Source organism: Rhipicephalus microplus, chromosome 1 (assembly GCF_043290135.1).
Source record: "Rhipicephalus microplus isolate Deutch F79 chromosome 1, USDA_Rmic, whole genome shotgun sequence".
In the NCBI taxonomy this organism is placed as follows: Eukaryota; Metazoa; Arthropoda; class Arachnida; order Ixodida; family Ixodidae; genus Rhipicephalus; species Rhipicephalus microplus.
This window is the reverse complement of record NC_134700.1, coordinates 212,476,271-212,495,768: the sequence shown is the minus strand read 5'-3', so window position 1 is coordinate 212,495,768 and position 19,498 is coordinate 212,476,271. Positions and strand designations below refer to the sequence as shown.

General features: G+C 44.3%; 2 protein-coding genes across 3 annotated transcripts in view; one reads left to right on the top strand and one right to left on the bottom strand.

Annotated features, from left to right (window-relative positions):
• The window catches only part of LOC142806147 (ATP-dependent RNA helicase DHX33-like), a 52,210-nt gene extending 36,756 nt beyond the window's left edge, over window positions 1-15,454 (top strand). Inside the window, exon 24 of the mRNA XM_075891244.1 lies at window positions 15,123-15,454. The gene's annotated coding sequence lies outside the window, so the exon portion shown is untranslated. The remainder of the gene's footprint in view (window positions 1-15,122) is intronic.
• The window catches only part of LOC142806173 (ecto-NOX disulfide-thiol exchanger 2), a 44,617-nt gene continuing 27,484 nt past the window's right edge, over window positions 2,366-19,498 (bottom strand). For both annotated transcript variants that reach the window (XM_075891245.1, XM_075891246.1), the window contains 2 exons: window positions 15,099-15,234; window positions 2,366-13,535 (listed from right to left, as the gene is read on the bottom strand). In XM_075891245.1, coding sequence (XP_075747360.1) covers window positions 13,324-13,535; window positions 15,099-15,234 — 348 coding nt within the window. In that variant the 3' untranslated portion in view covers window positions 2,366-13,323. The remainder of the gene's footprint in view (window positions 13,536-15,098; window positions 15,235-19,498) is intronic.

Sequence of the window (19,498 nt, the reverse complement as noted above, 5' to 3'; positions counted from 1 at the left end):
ATCATCGCTTGTCCTCAGTTAGGCATACTAGCATCTTATCAATGATTTAAACCCTGCACTGCTTTTCATTCTCATTGTTTCTGTGACTCGAGCAACAGCAGGCTGCTGTACATACTGTAGCAAAGGCTAGAAGCCAGGTAAGCACAGTTTTTAAATTCGTTGTAGCAAATTTTAGGTTTTTTCTCCTATGCCTCAGGGCAAATTATAATGACTAGAGACCAGTTCTGAGCAAATGCCTAAGCTGAGTGCTTACGTAGATTACACCATTAATTTTAAGATGAATAGCGAAAAGATCATTTCACCATACTTATTGAACTGGCTGCACAGATCCTGCTTGCTGGGTGGATATAGAAGAGTGCAGCAAGTGTAATTTTATTGTTCTATCTTTCCTAGTGCAGAAGTTAAGTTGTTCAAGGTTCTCACTTGAAGTAATGTTTGCACCCTATTCCTCACTTGCTAAGCACTTGGCTTTTCAGCAAGACAAAAATTGCTGATGCATGATGGATGATATTTGACGTGCTCATGCCTCAGTAATGGCAAAATTCTAAAATAAAATTCCTATAGTATATATATATATATATATATTCGCAATCTTTGGTCTCACAAGAACAGTGCAGGGGTGCAACAGCTGAAATAAAATTTGGAGCAAAAAAAATCATCTATTTTTTAGTCACAATGGACCAAATTTGGAGTAGCATAAAAAGAGAAGGCTCACATTTAGAAAAAAAAATATGTACAAACCATTTAACATCATCATAATTGTGCAGAATGCACTATTTCAATAAAAGTAGTGTCTCGAACCACCCACTAAACAAACAATGATAAATGATAAAGTCGACATTAGCATTTGCTGCATCTCAAATAATTTGACAGACTCTGCGAATTCAAATGTAGATCTGCCAAACTGGCAACCATGAAAATCATGCAATTAGTGAAACCGAGGAGTAGGGGTGGCAAAAAAAAAAATGGTGTTACGTTTTTTTTTTGTAAAGGTGCAAGCGATGTTGTGCACTGCTCCAAATGATTGCCTGTAACATTTTTATAAGTCAGCGATCATACTAGTATTCAGAGTTATGCGGCGTATACGTGCATGAGTAATTAAACTAAATGAGCTGTCTCCCGTGACTAATGCAGAACCCCTTCCAAATCACAATACGCTTTCCCGCAGGGTACTGGTACACTACGGCGAAGGTGGCTTAAGCAGTGTTCTGCACGGGTTCGAGCAAGGCTAAGAAATTTCCTAACACGGCTACGCCCCCTCCCCCTCTTTTTTTTTCCCTATGATGGGGTTAGGTTAAGGCCACGACTTCTCAGATCACTCTAAAGATGCTTTCTACCAAATAAAGTAAAAAAAAAGCACACGCATTAATCCAGTATTTGATATCTATCGCCAGGATGACACAACTAACTCAACTTAAAGACAGAAAAATGTTTTATGAGCCTTTGCCATGGCGACCAAAGTAGTCGAAACGCCGGCATTCGCGCGCGAAAAACGTGGTATGCGCTTTCAACTTTAGCTGTTAATGTGCGATGGCTATGTTTGCTGACTAGGAAGTTTATATTTCCCGCGAAGCGTTGGTGGCTACCATAATCTGTTTTTGTCTTGAAATTGCATCGTCCCACTGATAGGTATCTGCTGCGGACAGATGGGCGCGCAGCATCGTTACTTTAGCTCGTTAAACGCGTCTCGCGAGTGCCCCGATTTAATGAGAATGCATTTGACACCGTGGTTTAGGGTTAGTGTCTGCGTGCTTGGAGTGATTGATGACGCAAACTGCAGGTGACCAACGTGGCCTCTATTTCTCGCTGAAATTAGCGCAAATGAGAAAATTTTAGGCTGGTCGGTCATTTTGGCACAGCATGGCACAATTTCAAGAAATTTCATGGTCTTGGCGCAGCTCGGTGCAAAAATAGGGATTTGTATGAAATTAGCACAATTGGTGCAGCTGTTGCGGCCCTGACAGTGTCTCCCTTTGAAGGAGACAAGTGGTACAATTTATGTGACTAATTGTCGTGGTGCCTGCGTTACATAGCGCTCAGTCAGATATTCTTGAGGTCGAGCAAAACATGCTGTTCCCGCTTGGTCCCACTTGCTGCTTAGTTTGCCGAACTGACAGACTTGTTTCTTTGACCTGGAATTATAATTGCCATGCTACATCTACCACAATAATGTACTTTGCACATATATTAGCTACAGCCTTGAGTAAAAGTGATCAACATTTCTTGACTCTGTTAAAAAGTGCCTGGTTCAAAATCTTTCAAAATCAGTGATGTGCACGTACCAGTCACATTTTACTAGCTCCTTAATATTTTTTTTTTAAGTTGAAGCTTTCAAAGACCTAGAAAACACACATAGACACTACTGTAATTCTTGCCAGTGCAGTTTTTCTATTCACTTTATTTGCATTAGTGTACAACTATAGCATAGTTTGGATTGCACAAACATGACCACTAGCAATATTCAGCGTCAGTCACCAATTTTAACAACTTACACATGGCTGATCAGAATATTTGTGGTTTACGCCCTTAATAGTAATAGGTGTCAGTATAGAACTGCTTTAAGAAAGTGAATGACATATGTCACAAATAAACACTGCAAAGGCTGCACGAGGTTTTAGCACAGGCATCAACATACAATCATGTGTGATGAATACAGTAAAAAACATTGACATGATAACGGGAAAGAGTCGGGAGAAAGCATCTCTACTTTAATAAGATCTTAAAGATAGTACTCCAACGTATGACAACAATACATCAATAATGGCTTCTCTACCAAAATCTACATGACAAAAGCTGTTACGAAAATTCCTGACACATGCAAACAACAATATCAACAAAAAAAACAGGCAATGTTCCAGACATTATGCACACTGAAACTGCATACTACAAAGTGTGTAACATAAGTAAAATATGTGCAAAAGAAGGCGGCACATCACACTATATCAACATTGAACACTCGTTCTAGCATCACAACCTTGCCTTGAGTTTAATGTAAACCCACCGTCTTGTGCATTTGAGATCTGCCAGCCTGAATACTAAGTTCCTTGGTATCCAGAAACGCACAAACTGTACTGACTGCCAAAAGTACACAAGCATGCAACTGGAACTGCTCTTGAAATGTATAGTGGGGCTTCAGGGCACAACCTTTGGTGTGGTGCATCCCAATTAAAATGGCACTGCAACACTTTCAGCATGGCCAGAAAACTCTGCCGATCGGTAGTCGACACTCCTGAAAATTCGCGCCTGGCACTTACAATGGATTCTCAAACCAGAAACTGTTTCCTCTTTGTTCTCCAAACGATCCCATATACCCCCAAATAATCACGTCATATGTCCAAATTTATGGGTGTTGGCTGATTTGAGCTTCGTAACCTGCATAGTTACCGAGGCTGCTGCGGGAGCCCCCCACATGCGTCAGTGCACACTCACGATAACACTGACAGTAAGGTTCAGCGAAAAAAGGGTCACAGTTGCTAAAGCACAAAGAAGGACGCTCAAAAGGAACCCACGGATATACACAAGACAATCGTGAATTAACCACTGTCGCAGTTAAGCATTCGTGTTTCAGCAACACACTGCTAGTGTCAGCAAAGCAGAACCCGATGCTCTAAGATACTTGTTTTCCTTTTTAAACTGCAGCACGTGGAGTGACCCCTCTGCGTCTCTTGCCACGTGGGAGCGTTTGATGCAGTCTGTTCCCCATGTTTTTTGTTGTTTTGTTTGTTCTTTGTTTTGTTTTACATCACGAGTGGGTACAGAAAGGAGCCACATTTTTCTGCACTTCGTCTGAAGGGCAGTTTTCCTATTATATATATATATATGTGTGTGTGTGTGTGTGTGTGTGTGTGCGTGTGCGTGTGCGTGTGTGTGTGTGTGTGTGTGTGTGTGTGTGTGTGTGTGTGTGTGTGACGCAGGAGACTTGATGGCTGTACAATGAACCATTTATTCTTCTTCGTCTTCCTCCTTCTCTACCATTCCACTACGCCGTTCTCGTGTGGTTCGTCACACGCTTCCCCCCTCCCCCGAGAGAGACGTAGATGCAGGGGCGTATGATATCGTCTAAGTCTCCCGACATGAACGATGTCAGTCTGGCGACCGAGTGGAGCCACGCTGCGGTCGATCTCGTAGTTAACTGCCGAAATCTTGCGTATGATCGTATAGGGTCCTTCCATGATTGCGCTTAGTTTGCCGTGGTTCGGGTGCCAGGGTGTTTCATATAGAACAAAGTCTCCCACTTGAAGCTCTAATGGAAGGAACTTGTCATATATGACCTTGTTTTTCTCGTGATATGCCACTGAATTGCGGACTGCGTTTGTACGAGCTTCCTGCAGATTTTCGGTAACGCCTGAAAGAAGATAGGGATACGATGGTGTGCCATACATAAGAAAGCAGGGTGGGTAGCCTGTGACTTCGTGAGGTGTTCTATTGTACTCGTCGACAACGTCCGAGAGGAGACGCGGCCACGGTTTTTGGGGTTCGTCGATCTTGCATCAGAGGCGAGTAACGATCGTCTGATTAGTGCGCTCGTTTAGGCCATCACACTGCGGGCGTTGTGAGCTTGTTAAAAGCTGATGAATATTGTTGTGCTTGAGGAACTGCTTAAATTTGCCGGCAGTGAATCCTGTGCCGCGGTCGGAAAGGAACTTCCGAGGCTTTCCAGCAGCAAAGATACTCTTCAGGCAAGAGATGTACGCGTCGCAAGTCTCATTCTTGTGTGCGAAAGCCCGGACATAACGGGTGGCATGATCAACGGCTAAGTGAATGAATCTTTTGGATGAGCCGTAGTTGCCAAAACCTCTGATAGTGTTCATGGCCAGAAGATCAAATGGTTGTTCCGCTGGTGGCAAAGACTCCAAGGAACCAAATCGTTTGGTCTTCGGTTTTTTGCAGCGCTGGCAAGTATCGCAGTGGCGTATGTACTCGCTCACGTCGGTGATGATGTCGGGCCAATAGTACTGTGGAGAAAGAAGCCGCAACACTTCTTTACCCCGACATGACCGAAAGCGTCATGAGCTTTTTGGAGAAGAGAAGACCGGAGGGCAAAAGGCACATAGACTTTTCGTATTCCTCTGCGTGTCACTATACTCAGTCCGTTCTCAATAGTATGCTTTCCGGGTGGTTTGTCGTTGTGATGCTCTCGCAGTTGCTCAGCAGATAGGAGTTGAACTACCGGGCTTCGAGATAGTGCATCAGCTTCAATGTTGTCAATGCCCTTTTGGTGTTTGATGTTCACGTAGTACATGAAGAGTTTCAAAGACCACCGGAAAAGTCAGCCTCGGGGATTCTTGATGCTTTTAAGCCATTGCAACGCTGCGTGATCTGTGATCACAGTGAAAGGTTTCCCATGTAGATAGCAGTGCCATTTATCAATGGTGTCAATAATTGCCAAACATTCGAGTTCTGTGATGGCGTAATTAATTTCGTGTTTTAGTAACTTCCGTGAATGGTATGCAATTGGGTGTTCTCTACCTTCATCTTCAGCCTGCTTCAAGACGGCGCTGATACTGTTGGATGCATCGCAGTATAGCACACAAGACTTAGTGGCATCGTAGATGTTAAGGATTGGCTCTTCTGTCACGCATTTCTTGAGCTGAGTGAAAGCCAGTTCACACTCCGAATCCCAGTTCCAGGTGGCGTCTTTGCTGAGCAGGCGCGTCAGTGGGTGAGCGATTTGACAGAAGTGGTCGATGTAACGACGGTAAACATTGACAGTGCCGAGAAAACGCTGCAACTCTTTAGGGCGTGATGGTGTTGGAAACTGTAGGATTGCGTCCACGTTGCTTTGCTTTGGAGTGACGGTGCCATGCGAAATCTTGTGTCCCAGGTACTCAATGGAGGTTCGAGCAAATTGACATTTCTTTAATTTCAGCTTGACGCCTTCGCTTTTGAAAGCTTTCAAAACGCCCTCCAGATGCCTCAGATGGTCTGGAAACGTGTCAGAGTAGACAACAATGTCATCAAAGTAATTCGTGACGTTCTGCAAACGGTGTTTTGCCAATATGAATTTGACAGCCCGTTCGAAGGTGGTCGGAGCATTCCGAAGACCAAAAGGCATGACGAGCCACTCGTAGTGACCAGTACGTGTGACAAACGCCGTTTTCGGGTTGTCATCAGGGTGAATCTTGAAGTGCCAGTAACCTGACGTTATGTCTAATGTCGAGAAGTACGTAGATTTCCCCAGAGAATCAAGAACGTCATCGATGCGAGGGATGGGCTGATAATCAGGCACCGTCAATTCGTTCAGCTTGCGGCAGTCGATGCAGAAGCGCGTGCGTCCTTCCCCTTTTTTCTCTGCCAGAAGTGCTGGCACAGCGTATGGGGAGGTAGATAGTCATATGACACCTTGCTTGAGAAGCTCGTTGATCTGTCTGTCCATTTCAACGCTGTCGGTTTCTGAGCATCGATAGGGAGCTCTACGAATGGGAACATTGTTGGTGAGATGAATGCGATGCATTTCGCCATTGATGCACCCAATGTCTGTCTGTGACTTGGAAAAAATGTCATCGTATTTGTGGATAAGCTGCTTCAATGCCAACTGTTGAGTTTTATTTAGATGTAGTACATCGCAAACTTCAACACCTTGCAAAGACCCGCCCATGTTAGCCGTGGTGTGGTTTTGTGTATGAGAATGGAGGATGTCTTTTCCTTGGCGTAGAGTCATGGTGTCAAGGTCCAGCGACAAGTTAAATAAACAAGCACTATCCAAGCCAAAAAGTAAGTTGCTCTTCATGCCTTGTAGAACACGAGCCTGAATTTCTCTTGTCACTTTTCATATCTGTACCTTTAGATTAACACGACCCAAAGTTTTGGTAGATGATGTGACTTGTTGAACTGAGATGCACGAATTCCTCATTATTTGCAGGTGAAGTGCCTTCAGCACTGCTTCGCTGATACAGGTAATCGTAGCTCCGGTATCAAGAGTAGCGCTGACAGGGTACCCTTTAATGAGGGCATCAAACTGAATTACATGAACTCTGGGTCGCCCTCCTCGTTTCCCTGGTTGGTGGAGAGGGTGGAAATGCTTGCGCGTCGTGGGTATTCATTATGCCAGTGCATCTGTCGGGGTAAGCCATCCATCGCGCAGTGTTTGCACTCGCGCACGGGTGTTTGTATCGGGGTATTACGTAGACGCTGACTGGTTCTGTCACTTGTTACGTTAATCTGTGTATTCCGAGCTGGTGGAAAGCGATGTAACTTCACTCTCTGCATGGTTGACTCTACACGAAGTGCAGCTGTATGCCATGCCTCTGGTGTAGGCGAGGTAATCCCAGCAAGCGCCGTCTCCATATGCGCAGGAAGGCCGTCGATGAGCCCTGATATAAGGTGCATGTCCTTTAGGTCGGCGAGGCGTCCGAGAGACATTTTTTCATTATAGTATTCCTTCAAGCTCTAGCCTGTTTGCAACCGGCAATGAATGAATTGGCGAAAAGGATCCGCGACGCCGCTCGTCAAGCGTCCCTTCATGCGTTCACATAAGCTCTCCCAAGACGCGTCTGTGTCGAAAACCTCGGTGAGAAACCATCGGAAAGCCTCACCTTCAAGGTAATCGGAGAAGTAGCACAGCTTGTCTCGCTCCGTCCATGCTGCGGCCGCAGTCCTCACCTCAAAGAGCCGGAGCCACTTGTCAAAGGGAGCGTCCGTAGATGCTCCCGAGTACTTCGGGATGTTGATGACTTTCTTGGATGTCGCCATGATGAAGGGCACGGTAGATCCTGTCGACTAGTGTGACGCAGGAGACGTGATGGCTGTACAATGAACCATTTATTTTTCTTCGTCTTCCTCCTTCTCTACCATTGCACCACACCGTTCTCGTGTGGTTCGTCACATATATATACATACATACACACACACACACACAGATTTAGAACATGAGGGCAACAGTGAAAATCCTCTGAGAATATTTGTATAATTGCAATTGCAATTAATAAAAGTGCTCAAGCTCATGAGGCACATATGAGATAACGTCTTTCCCCTTAGCCATCACTCCCAGCTCAGCTTTCAGTGCACTCGTTGGGACAAGGGAAGAGAGACATCAATTACAGCATTTGACAAATCTACGTTACCTGTTTAATGATGACTTGTCACCCTTACAGTACCCAAACTGATAAATGCCCCTCCTTTCTATGTTGCTGAATTCAGCTACGCTGCCTTTGATTTCCACTTGTACAAATGTAACCTTGCAATTCTTGGTGATCATCATAAGCAGAATCAATCAAAAGGAATTTGAAGTTTACCCTGGATTTGCTTTAGCCACCACTGAACTTTGAAATAACCTTGCTCAGGTCAAAGCATATGCACTGGCCACACGAATATGAGCAGTTGTATTACTGTTTCGTTAAATGCATTAGAATTGCATATTGACTGTGGAACACAAAACTATACGATTCCAAAAAGACTGTGTTAATTTTGACCACTTGTGGTTCTATGATGTGCACACAAATTTAAGCATGCACTTTCTTTATTTTGCCCCCTTTGAAATGTGGCCTCAATAGCTGGGATTGAACCAAAATTTGTAGCTTGGTGACACATCATAGCCACTAACTAGCTTATTGCAGTAAATCTGGCTTACCTATCTGACATAGTGACTATGGCTGGTCACACAGCTTTCTGGGCGTCTGGCTACCCTAAATGCATACATTTAGCAGAAGCAGGAAAGTGTACAATGTCTCTTCTTTTAGCATACTTTGTGACGGAGCAAAACTCTAAAACGAAGAAATTTGGTGCTAGCAGTATGTCATAGTAGTAAGTGCTCCTATCACATGCAAGCAACCTGTGCACTTTTGGCAGCAACTGCTTATAAGAAAGATGTCTGCACATAAAAGTAAAAAAGATAAATAAAAAGAGCACAATAAAATCACACAAGCTATGGACAGTATATACAATGCCCTTAGTGAGCAGGTACATAGCACAAGCATTAGTGGCAAACAGTGCACACGGGGAAAAGTTCGTGACCAAGAGTCTTGAGGTGATGAGCAGTAGTATTTGGGCTCAAAATATGTGACACTGTTGGTTGTACACTGCATAAACCATCAATACAACCACATTTGTAGTCTACATTCGTGGCAACTATGCTATTTTAGTTTCCCTAACATATAATTCCTCAGCATCGATACAGTCCTACCTATGTATGCAACTTTCGTGCAAGCAACTGCTAGGATAGTCTAAGCTGCTTATCAAAGGACGGAAGAAAGCATCTGTCCTTCCCCTCAGATTGCAAGCATATTTTTTGTGCCACCGACTATATACGTCTATGCAGAATTATGGCTGCACATTGCTGAAAGCCACTTAAATCGAATTACGCACCATTTTTGCTACACACTTGCTAAATTAGCTGAGAACATTCTTGCATAATGTTGCTCGTAAACTTAATCCTGCATTTACAGGACTCATTTATGTCAGCAACACAGTGAGCATGGCCCTGCTTCCCAACACAAAAACTGGCAACTGTAATCATCTGTAGTTCTACATAGCAGCCAATTTCTGGCTGTACTGTCCTTTTTCAATACAGAAATTCACAGTCACAGATTAAGATGGGGAGAAATCACATTCACTTGGTAATAATACCGCTGTGGTGACAACTCCTAAATATAAAAGTTCATGTGACTCGCATCGTTATCGTATTAGACTCTTGTGAACTATTCCTGTGACATAAAGTGTTGTTCGAGCCAAACACACATGAAGGAACATGGACGCACAACCTGTAATCACAGTCACTGGTCACAGCTAAAACAGTTGAAACTCAACATGCTAGATTTGTGCATTATTTTCATACATAGCATCTCCCCCTGTGTACAAAATAAAGCTATGACACCTAGACATTCCACTGCTGAAGTTGAGTGTCTCAATAGCGTACAGTTGCCAAAGTCATATCGTGCACGACTGATGCAATAAACACTAGCTGTGTGATTATGCTTTAACATACAGCCATACACTAACTGTCTCAGAGCACAGTACTCACGTGAAGGTAAGCGTTGCATCAATATATCAAATGTTAGCAAGGAAAATATCAACATGTTAACATGGCAAAAGCTCAAGTACTTGAAGCTGGTCACCTAAAATATGAATGCATCAATTTCTCACAGCCAACCACACTTGCTATATCAGTTGCTGATATAAGCTGTAAATGTGCCATTACACTGTTGCTTACTACTGTAATTATGACAGCTAGCTGCAATCTCTTTTTCACAATGCAGTCCAGCCTTGATACAGTGAACACAGATTTTAAAAACTTATTTCTGTGTTAGATAAGACTTTAAATAACTATGTTCAACTGCAAATCTGCAACTTCTCTATACGCATCAGCAAGGGCCGCACGAGAAAACCTATTCATGGGTTCAATCATTACAACAGTGAACCGTACCTTTGAAAACTATCTAAAACCATTGCGCGAAAGCATTATTTGCTATCACTGAAGTACGGTGTTTGGAAATAGTCATAATCAATCCGACCTTTCTGTCTTGAAAACAATCGCTACTCTACTCTCCCTTGAACACCACAAACAACTTGGAAAGCTCATCCATGCGAAAGACAAAAATGTTGGCTAACAAAGCCAAGGCATGCTGTATATATGAGCAGGCAGTATTACTGCATCTTTGGCATATTAGCTTGGGGAGTATTCAAACCGAGTGGTGTGTTGACGTGTTCACTGCATCACCTACATTTTGGCTTCCATAAAACTAGTAGCTACTGTACAGTACACCTATTTTAGAGCAATCCCTTGACTTCCTTTACAGTAGCTCTTTAAGCTTTGGTAATTTACATCACTAGCTAGTGTCTCCAAAAAGGTTACGATGCGAAACCTAGCGGATTACAAGTTAAAATTATTTGCAACTGCCAATGCACACATAAATCTGCCAAAATGTGTCAACTTTGGGCTATTCACTGCATTACCCTAGGTTTCAAACACCACCGAAAGCATGACATGCTGACAGCTGATTTAAAAGAAAGAATGAATTAGCAACAGCTCAAGCAAAGCTGAACCTTGATATGGTTAAGTTTGGTTGGGTAAGGTTGGGTTGTTTAACACATTAAAAAAAAATCTGATAGTACAATATGAGGTAAGAAACTATGACACCCAAAAATAAAAAGTTGTCTGCAAAACCTTGAAACAGGAAGGCCTTCTAATCTCTCCCGCTAAGGTAACTCAAAATACTTTCATCAGCCCTTCCTACTTTTCCCAATAGCTGCACAATCTAGTAAGAATTGTAAGGACATTACACAAAATACAAACGCAGCCATTGATCAGTTTGTTTGCAGTTTGTTTGAATAAAAAACTGGAGAAAATGTTCATGAATGTGGAGGCGAAAGACACACAAATAAAGACGTTGTACGATGCCACATGCCACTGTTCAACCAGCACGAATGTTACACGTGCTTTCTTACAACACCCAGTTGCACCAGTCAGCAAATCTGCGATGGTGTGCACAAGGAAAGCTTCAAGAACAAAGGTAGACACAGAAACAATGGAGGTACATCAAACATACAAAGAGGAGACATCGTGCAATGATGAGGTCTGTGAAATGACTTGTTCGTGCCGAATTATCACATTTCCACAGCTTCCTTCTTGGCATTTAGTGGCCATATTTGTACATTGGCATGAAAAGGCCATCGCACTTGCACACTTAACGAGAAAGCTTACGTTTTATAAGATTCATACTCAAAGGGTTCATGCACCATCTTTCGTTCTTAGTGGAAAAACACGCACAGCAGAAAGTACAAGCTGCTGGAAACAGCTCAGCCAAATCTTGCAGTCAAGCGCAGCAAATGGGGTTTCCTAATAGATAGCTAAGTTGCCACTTTCTTGCGTGCCCTCACTACCTTTCAAACTACCAACGTATACCGCATGCACGAAGCAAGAGATATTTAGGAGGTGAAACTCCCGTTAGAATGGGTGTCTGCAGGCGTCCAAATGGTGTCACGAAAACAACATAAATAGCATGTGCCTGCACATGCTTGCACATGCTTTCTGGCACGCCTGCACATGCTTTCCGGTAGCATTGGCGAGCAGACAGCGGTGCCATTTTATCAGCACACGCATACATTTCTTCCTTTTCTTTTTCACTTGTTAAATCAGTTTCTACAAGCTTACTCACGCAGTCTGGCGACAGAGCAAGAAACGAATGCGCTCCATGTCAACACTCTGTGCAACTGCGGCGGAGCGGGAGCAGCACACAAGACCGGTTTTCTTGGAAGCCGAAACGGCGACTATTTCCTTGTCTGCCACCAGCATGATGCAGTTATCCAGCAGCGTGGCATTATCTGGTTGCTCGAAATAGCAGTAATGCACCTGCTCAATGTCTCTTGCTTCGTGGCTATATGCAATCCTTTCCTTCGAGTGCATCCGCCACTCAGATTTTCCACATACATGTAACCGACAGCTTACCGAGGATAAGTGTTGCAAACAGCATCGTTCCAACAAAATAGTAATATTTGCTGGGTTTTTTTTGTGCCACATAATCACCATACAATTACGAGGCATGCCGTAGTGCGGTACTCCAGATTATTTTCGACCACCTAGGTTTCTTTACATGCACTTAAATTTAAGCATATGGGTGTGTGCACTGTGACCTCATCGAAAACAACACAATCCTACTTGCTGAAGTAAAAAATTAACACTGAAAGAGGACGAAGACATTAAGATGGATGTAACACCACGCACTGCTGTTAATGAAGTGTCAAGAGTAAGCAAAGCATACATCACATTGGGTTACACTCAAATGCATGGTATGTATACAGAATATGATTTAATGCATGTACTTAATATGAAAATGAAGCACACAAGTCATTCCCTACAACATAATGCCATTTCACATTGCTAAATGTAAAAAAATGCTACACTTGACTAGCACGCACCATTACATGTTACCAGCTGCAGTATGCATATCATGTGAATGCCTGGTTGCTTTGAAAACAGAGCATATCTGCATATTGCCATGCACAGGCTGTGTGAATTTGCAAAAAAAAAAAAAGCAGGAAAGTTAGCACTGGCATGAAGGGAAATTCACATTAAATGAAACTGCCAATGGATTGATTGTCTGTCACCCACTGCGTCATGCGGAAATCTAAGAATTTTGACGGGCACAGCAGGACATTGCTTGACAGACACTGACAAATAAAACAGGTTGCTCTAGTACACAGACTCCACGCTTCGATGAGTAACACAGGTCAGTGAGAACAAACGTCAAGGGCACATTTTCGACAGATATGCTTCCTATGCAAGTGAAATAATACTACGATGCTGCACAAACTGTAAAAGGAAAAAAAAAAACGTGCAGCTGCTTTCATGACACCGCAAGGAGACAAAAACGAGAAAAAAAAAACGTTTCAAAGAGACGGCGCAAATCCACCAAACTTCCATCGCCTCTCGAGAGTGGCACCAACACCTGTGACCTCAAGCAAGAACAGGGTGGGGAACTTGGAAAGGAGCACCTCGACATCGCATGGCTGCAGTGCTGGCTCTCGTGTATGCACGTACGACCACAGGTAGTCCAGGCTCGCACCCTCAGGGTGCAGGTGTAGGAACATGGACACCAAGCCTAAGAGAGCCACGAAAGGACATTGTTACACAAAGGCGGAAGTGCAGAGATAAAGTGCCCCACGTTTACACATTGGAAGGGACGCTAAAGTGAAACAATGAATCAATCTAGATTGATAAATTGTACTCTTAGAAAAATAATGTCGTTCATTTCTCTATCATAAATTTATTAATAGAGAAGAAAATTTTAATATTAATAGAAAAGAGAAGCTTGAAGCTTTATGAAAGCGTCTCATGTGATGTAACGAATTTCAAGGTGCACTTTACATATCTTGAAGATATTGGCTGAACAAAATTTCGGAATGTTAAGTCTCTGGCCCCCTCAGAGGACAAGGTACTTATATTTACTAATTAGGAAATACACAGGTCTGAGCAGATGGAAGATCTACAAACTCGCGATGTTTGATGTGGAAATATCAAGGTGGTTCACAACCTGCACTTTCTTTTTGTGCATCCCCTCACGGCAAGCGTGGTGATCTTGGACTTGTAGAAAAGGAATTCACTAATTTGAGAAAAATTGTTTTCTCTATTTAGTGTCCCTTTAAATCAAGACACGTAAAACATCACAACAAACAACTCTAGGCAAAACAGAGACATAATACTGCCACACTCCATTTCTCAAGTTTTGTTATTGCCCCAATACATTACACAATTCTCAGCGCAAACCTCGCCTGCAGTTTTTGAGAAGCTTCAGGACTGTAGTAGATAGATCATTTTGATAAGATCACGCCCACTCCCCGAACTGTACAGATTATTCTAGAACCTACGTCACCGCCAGCGATAACGCTAGAACATTCGATGGCAAGGGTATAAATTCCGACGCACTTCGCCGCCTGTCAGTAGATGATCGACGGCCGACGCTCCGTTCACCGCTATCAGTCCAAGACTGCTACTGTAGTCCGACTTTCCGTTTACTGGGCACAGGTTCGCCCAAATAAACAATTTATTATTCGACTCGCAGTGTGCTCCATTCGTCCACGTCACGACCCCGTGACAATACGAAGCAAGATCAGTAATTGAAATGATCAAGATCGCTGGAAAAGGACAAGAAAGTCATCATTTTTTTTAAAAAATGGGGACTTATTCACATCAGGGACCCTGAAGCACCAGTCAAAATGTTGGCTTTTTGAGCATTGGGTGTGCAATCGTATGGTTGCAGGTTTGGTCCCTGCCGGTGGCAAGTTGTCTTTTCATCCACTTTACTTTCTTAGTATTTATATCACAATTACTACAATAAACTTGAAACAGTGCAATAACGTCCCTTGCCTTAATTTTCTGCTGGTTTTCATTAAGGTCTTGTCAAACAAACAAAAGAGCCCTCCAAATTTCCTTCCTTTATTAATTTCAACCATGGCTGCACGTGCTGGCAGACGAGTGTGAAGTTTACCCATCACTGGGAAAGTTATGCCGGGAAACAGAAAAGAAAAGCGAAGACATCAAGTGGATAAAATACAGAATAGCCACAGTGCAAACAAGTGTTCCACGTTTAGTGCACGATTCCTGCACCGCTGCAAAGCATGTACATGCAGGATTGCCTGTCACTGATCCAAATTACGACACTTACCAATCAACTTTGCATCCTTTTCAGTGATTCTTATCCCTGCAACCTGAGTGGACGAAGACACCTCATTCCGGGAACCAGAGGCGGAGCACGGTTCTCTCTCGGGACTTGGAGTTGAGCCATTTTTGGATGAGCGTAGCTGTGCACACCAAAGCCACCACAGCGGTAGGTTACTAGTCACATTTAAGAATGCGGGGCTTCCAAATACTGTCGAAAAAAAAATTTACCGTCGAAGTCTACAAGAGATGAGGAGAATTTATTGTAACGCACTCTTCAATGAACTCTTTTAATAGGCTAACGTAGGCAGGGCGAACTTGTGCCCGAGAATAATAACACAGCTACATTGTCTCGAGGATTCACTTCTGCCTCTTCTTCTACGTTCTTCTTTTTTCCAACACGGTTTGCGCGCAGCTGGGTCCCGCAGGCTCGTGCATCGCAAATCATCTAGAAGGCACAAGTATTTGCTAGCGCGCGTAATTTGAAGTCACATTGTGTCATTGCCCCCCTTTTCAGAGTGCATCGTCTCGATGCTTGTGTCGAACTGGTTGCATGGCGGTCATTCACAAACCCTCGTCGGGGATGTCGTTAACGTCAAAGAACGTTGTATCTTCAGCGTTTCATTGCCTGTCGTGATATGATTTCATCCTGACGACATGCACAGTTTCCGTGCGATGCCGCCGTCGGGATGAAATATCCTGTCCCTCTGGCATAACTTCGTAGTTGAGCGAGCCGACGCGGCGGAGCACTCTGTAGGGACCGAAATAGCGGCGAAGCAGTTTTTCTGACAGGCCACGTATTCGTACAGGAATCCACACCCATACTCTGTCTCCTGGTGCGTACTGGACGTTTCTTCTTCACAGATTGTATCGATGCGTGTCGGTTTTCTGCTGTTGGAGAATGCGATATCGTGCCAGCTGTCTGGCTTCTTCTGCTCTTCGTATGTAGTCGTGAACGTCATAGTAATTCTCGGGCGTCTCGTTAATAGGTAACATTGCATCTAAAGGTGTCGTTACCGTCCGGCCAAAAACAAGTTGCAATGGCGTCATCCGTGTTGTCTCTTGCATCGTAGTGTTATAGGCGAATGTTGCATAGGGTAATAATTTATCCCAAGTATGGTGTTCTATATCAACGTACATTGACAACATATCAGCCAGCGTTCTGTTCAGTCGTTCCGTAAGACCATTTGCTTGAGGATGGTATGCCGTCGTTTTCCTATGACTGGTGTGCGTCAATTTCTTAATACATTTCATCAGGTCGGCCGTAAATGCAGTCCCTCGGTCCATGATCAACGCTTTTGGAGCTCCGTGCCGCAGTACGATGTTGGAGACAAAGAATTCGGCTACTTCAACGGCTGATCCTTTAACAAGAGTCGCTGTCTCGGCATATCTGGTTAAATAGTCGGTCGCAACTATTATCCACCGTTTTCCCGATGACGACGTAGGAAATGGGCCCAGTAAGTCCATTCCCACTTGTGTGAATGGGGCTTCTGGTGGTTCTATCGGTTGAAGGAGACCTGCTGGTTTTAGCGGTGGCGTTTTTACGTCTTTGGCAGTCCCGGCAGGTTCTGACATAGTGTCGTACAGAGCTAAGCAACTTCGGCCAGTAGTATTTAGTGCGGATGCGTGCTAACGTTTTGCTTACTCCTAAGTGTCCAGCTGATGGATCGTCGTGGCAAGCCTCCAAAATCTCTGGTCGCAGAGGTGAAGGGACGACAAGCGGGAATGTCGCTGTATTGTTGTCAAAGTTCCTTTTATACAGGATGTTGTTTCGTAGGACGAACGATGACAAGCCGCGGACAAAAGGTCGTGGAACATCGACAGACTGTCCTTGTAGGTACTTGATCAAGAGGAGTATCTCAGGGTCAGATCGCTGCTGATGTGCCATCTCTGATGGTGTCACAGCTCCCAAGAAAATAAAATCTTCACCATCCTCGATGGAAGCAGAAGCAGCGGGATGAATCGGAGCACGTGACAAGCAGTCCGCATCACTGTGCTAGCGACCTGACTTGTACACAAGCGTGATATCATACTCCTGTAATCGCAAGCTCCATCGTGCAAGCCGTCCACATGGGTCCTTGAGATTAGCCAGCCAGCATAGCGAATTATGGTCGCTTATAGCTCGAAAAGGCCTACCATATAAATATGGTCGAAACTTGCTGATAGCCCATACCACAGCAAGGCATTCTTTCTCGGTCGCTGAGTAGTTCACCTCAGCTTTCGAAAGAGTGCGACTGGCATACGCAATGACTCGTTCTTGTCCGTTTTGCCATTAGATGAGCACAGCCTTAAGACCTAAATTGCTTGCATCCATGTGGATATCGGTTTCCGCTTCCTCGTCAAAATGCGCCAGAACAGGATGGCTTTGAAGGCACTTTTGTAGTTCATTGAAGGCATCCTCTTGTTCGGCAAGCCATACGAAAGGCATTTCCTCTTTTGTCAGCCGCGTCAGTGGTTCAGCAATTCTTGAAAAATTTTTAACGAACCGTCGATAATAGGCGCAGAGACCTAAAAATCGCCTAACAGCCTTTTTGTCTGTTGGCTTCGGAAATCTTGCTACGGCCTCAGTTTTTGCAGGGTCTAGGCGGACGCCTTCTGCACTGATGACATGGCCGAGAAAAAGGAGCTCACGAAAGCCGAAATGACATTTCTGCGGTTTTATCGTCAAGTTCGCCGATTTGATCGCAGTGAGCACGGCCCGGAGCCTTTTCAAATGTTGCTCAAAGGTAGCAGAGAAAACTACAACATTGTCGAGATAAACCAGGCATGACTGCCATTTAAGACCCCAAAGCACTGTGTCCATCATCCGTTGCAATGTGGCAAGTGCTGAACAAAGGCCGAAAGGGCGTACCTTCAACTCGTATAAACTGTCCGGTGTCACAAACGCTGTCTTTTCGTGATCTCTTTCGACAACTTCTGTCTGCCAATACCCCCTTTTAAGATCCAATGAGGAAAAATACCTGGCATTTCGCAGCCTATCCAAAGTGTCATCAATTCTTGGCAGAGGATAAACATCCCGTTTGGTGACGGCATTCAGCTTCCGATAATCAACGCAGAAACGTAAGGTTTGGTCTTTTTTCTTCACAAGAACAACAGGTGACGCCCATGGACTTGATGAAGGCTGGACTACATCCTCTTTGAGCATTTCTTTAACCTGATTACCAATAGCTTCTCTTTCTCTTGGTGACACTCGGTAGGGATGCTGGTGTATTGGCCTCACTGACTCGTCGACAATGATGCGATGTTTGGCGATAGGAGTGCGTCGAACCTTAGATGACAACGAGAAACATTCGGCGAATTCCCTTAAAAGACCCTCTATTTGCTCTTTTTCACTTGGTAGTAGGCCTGGCTCGATGTCGATGGCTGCAAGGACAGACTCCACGTCTTCGAAATCAGACTCATTGGTTTCGAAAGTGCGCAGCTCCGCAACCTGGACGAAATCATTCAGACTGGCGATGATGGTTCCTTTTGCAACGTGCTGCACCTCATTTCCAAAGTTTGTGAGTAGAACATTTGCACATCCGTCACGTAACTTAACAAGGCCTCGTGCCATGCAGATCCCTTTTTGGAGTAGTAAGGCAGTGTTGTTGTCAGCAAATCCTTCGAATTCACTGAATGCTTTGTTGGTTACTGCGACAGATATGCTCAATCTTGGCGGCACTATGACGCCATCATCTGCAATACAAAGGTCATATACGTTTTCTTACGTTTCAAAGGTAGCAATCGCGTGCCTAGTCGAGAATGAGACGGAAGATTCTTGCAAGTTAATTACAGCGCCATTAGCTCGTAAGAAATCCATGCCGATAATCAAGTCTCTTGAGCATTCCGGCAGCACAATAAAACTGGCGACGTACGTGAAACCCCGTATTCCGATTCTTGCTGTGCATATTCCAGTAGGGTCGATGAGGTGCCCTCCTGCTGTGCGAACTTGTGGTCCCTTCCAAGGAGTCAGCACTTTCTTTAGTATTTTAGAAAGTCCGCTACTCATCACTGAATAATCTGCGCCTGTGTCTACCAGTCCGATGACTTCGTAGCCGTCAACGAACACACGTAAATCGGAAGCAACGTCACTATCGAAGCACCGGTTTCTGAATCGGTCGTCGTTCAGAGTCAGCAGTGGAGGTTTTTCTGCATTAGCGTCGACAGCGGCCTTGCCTCCACAGGTCGCTGACTCTAGTTTTCCCGACACGGGCTTGGGGAACGAGACCTTGGGGAGCTTGCTGAAGGTCGGGTGCTAGGCGATCTATACCTCCCCGTTGTCGTTGCACGAGGTTGGTGTCGCTGGAAGCCACTTGAGGTTTAACGACCTGACAGGTATTCTTCAATTTCGAAGGGACGTTCACCATTTCGTGGTCGAGGTGCATTAACAGGAAAACCTTGTAGTCCTGCCTGGCGGTAGTGGCACGT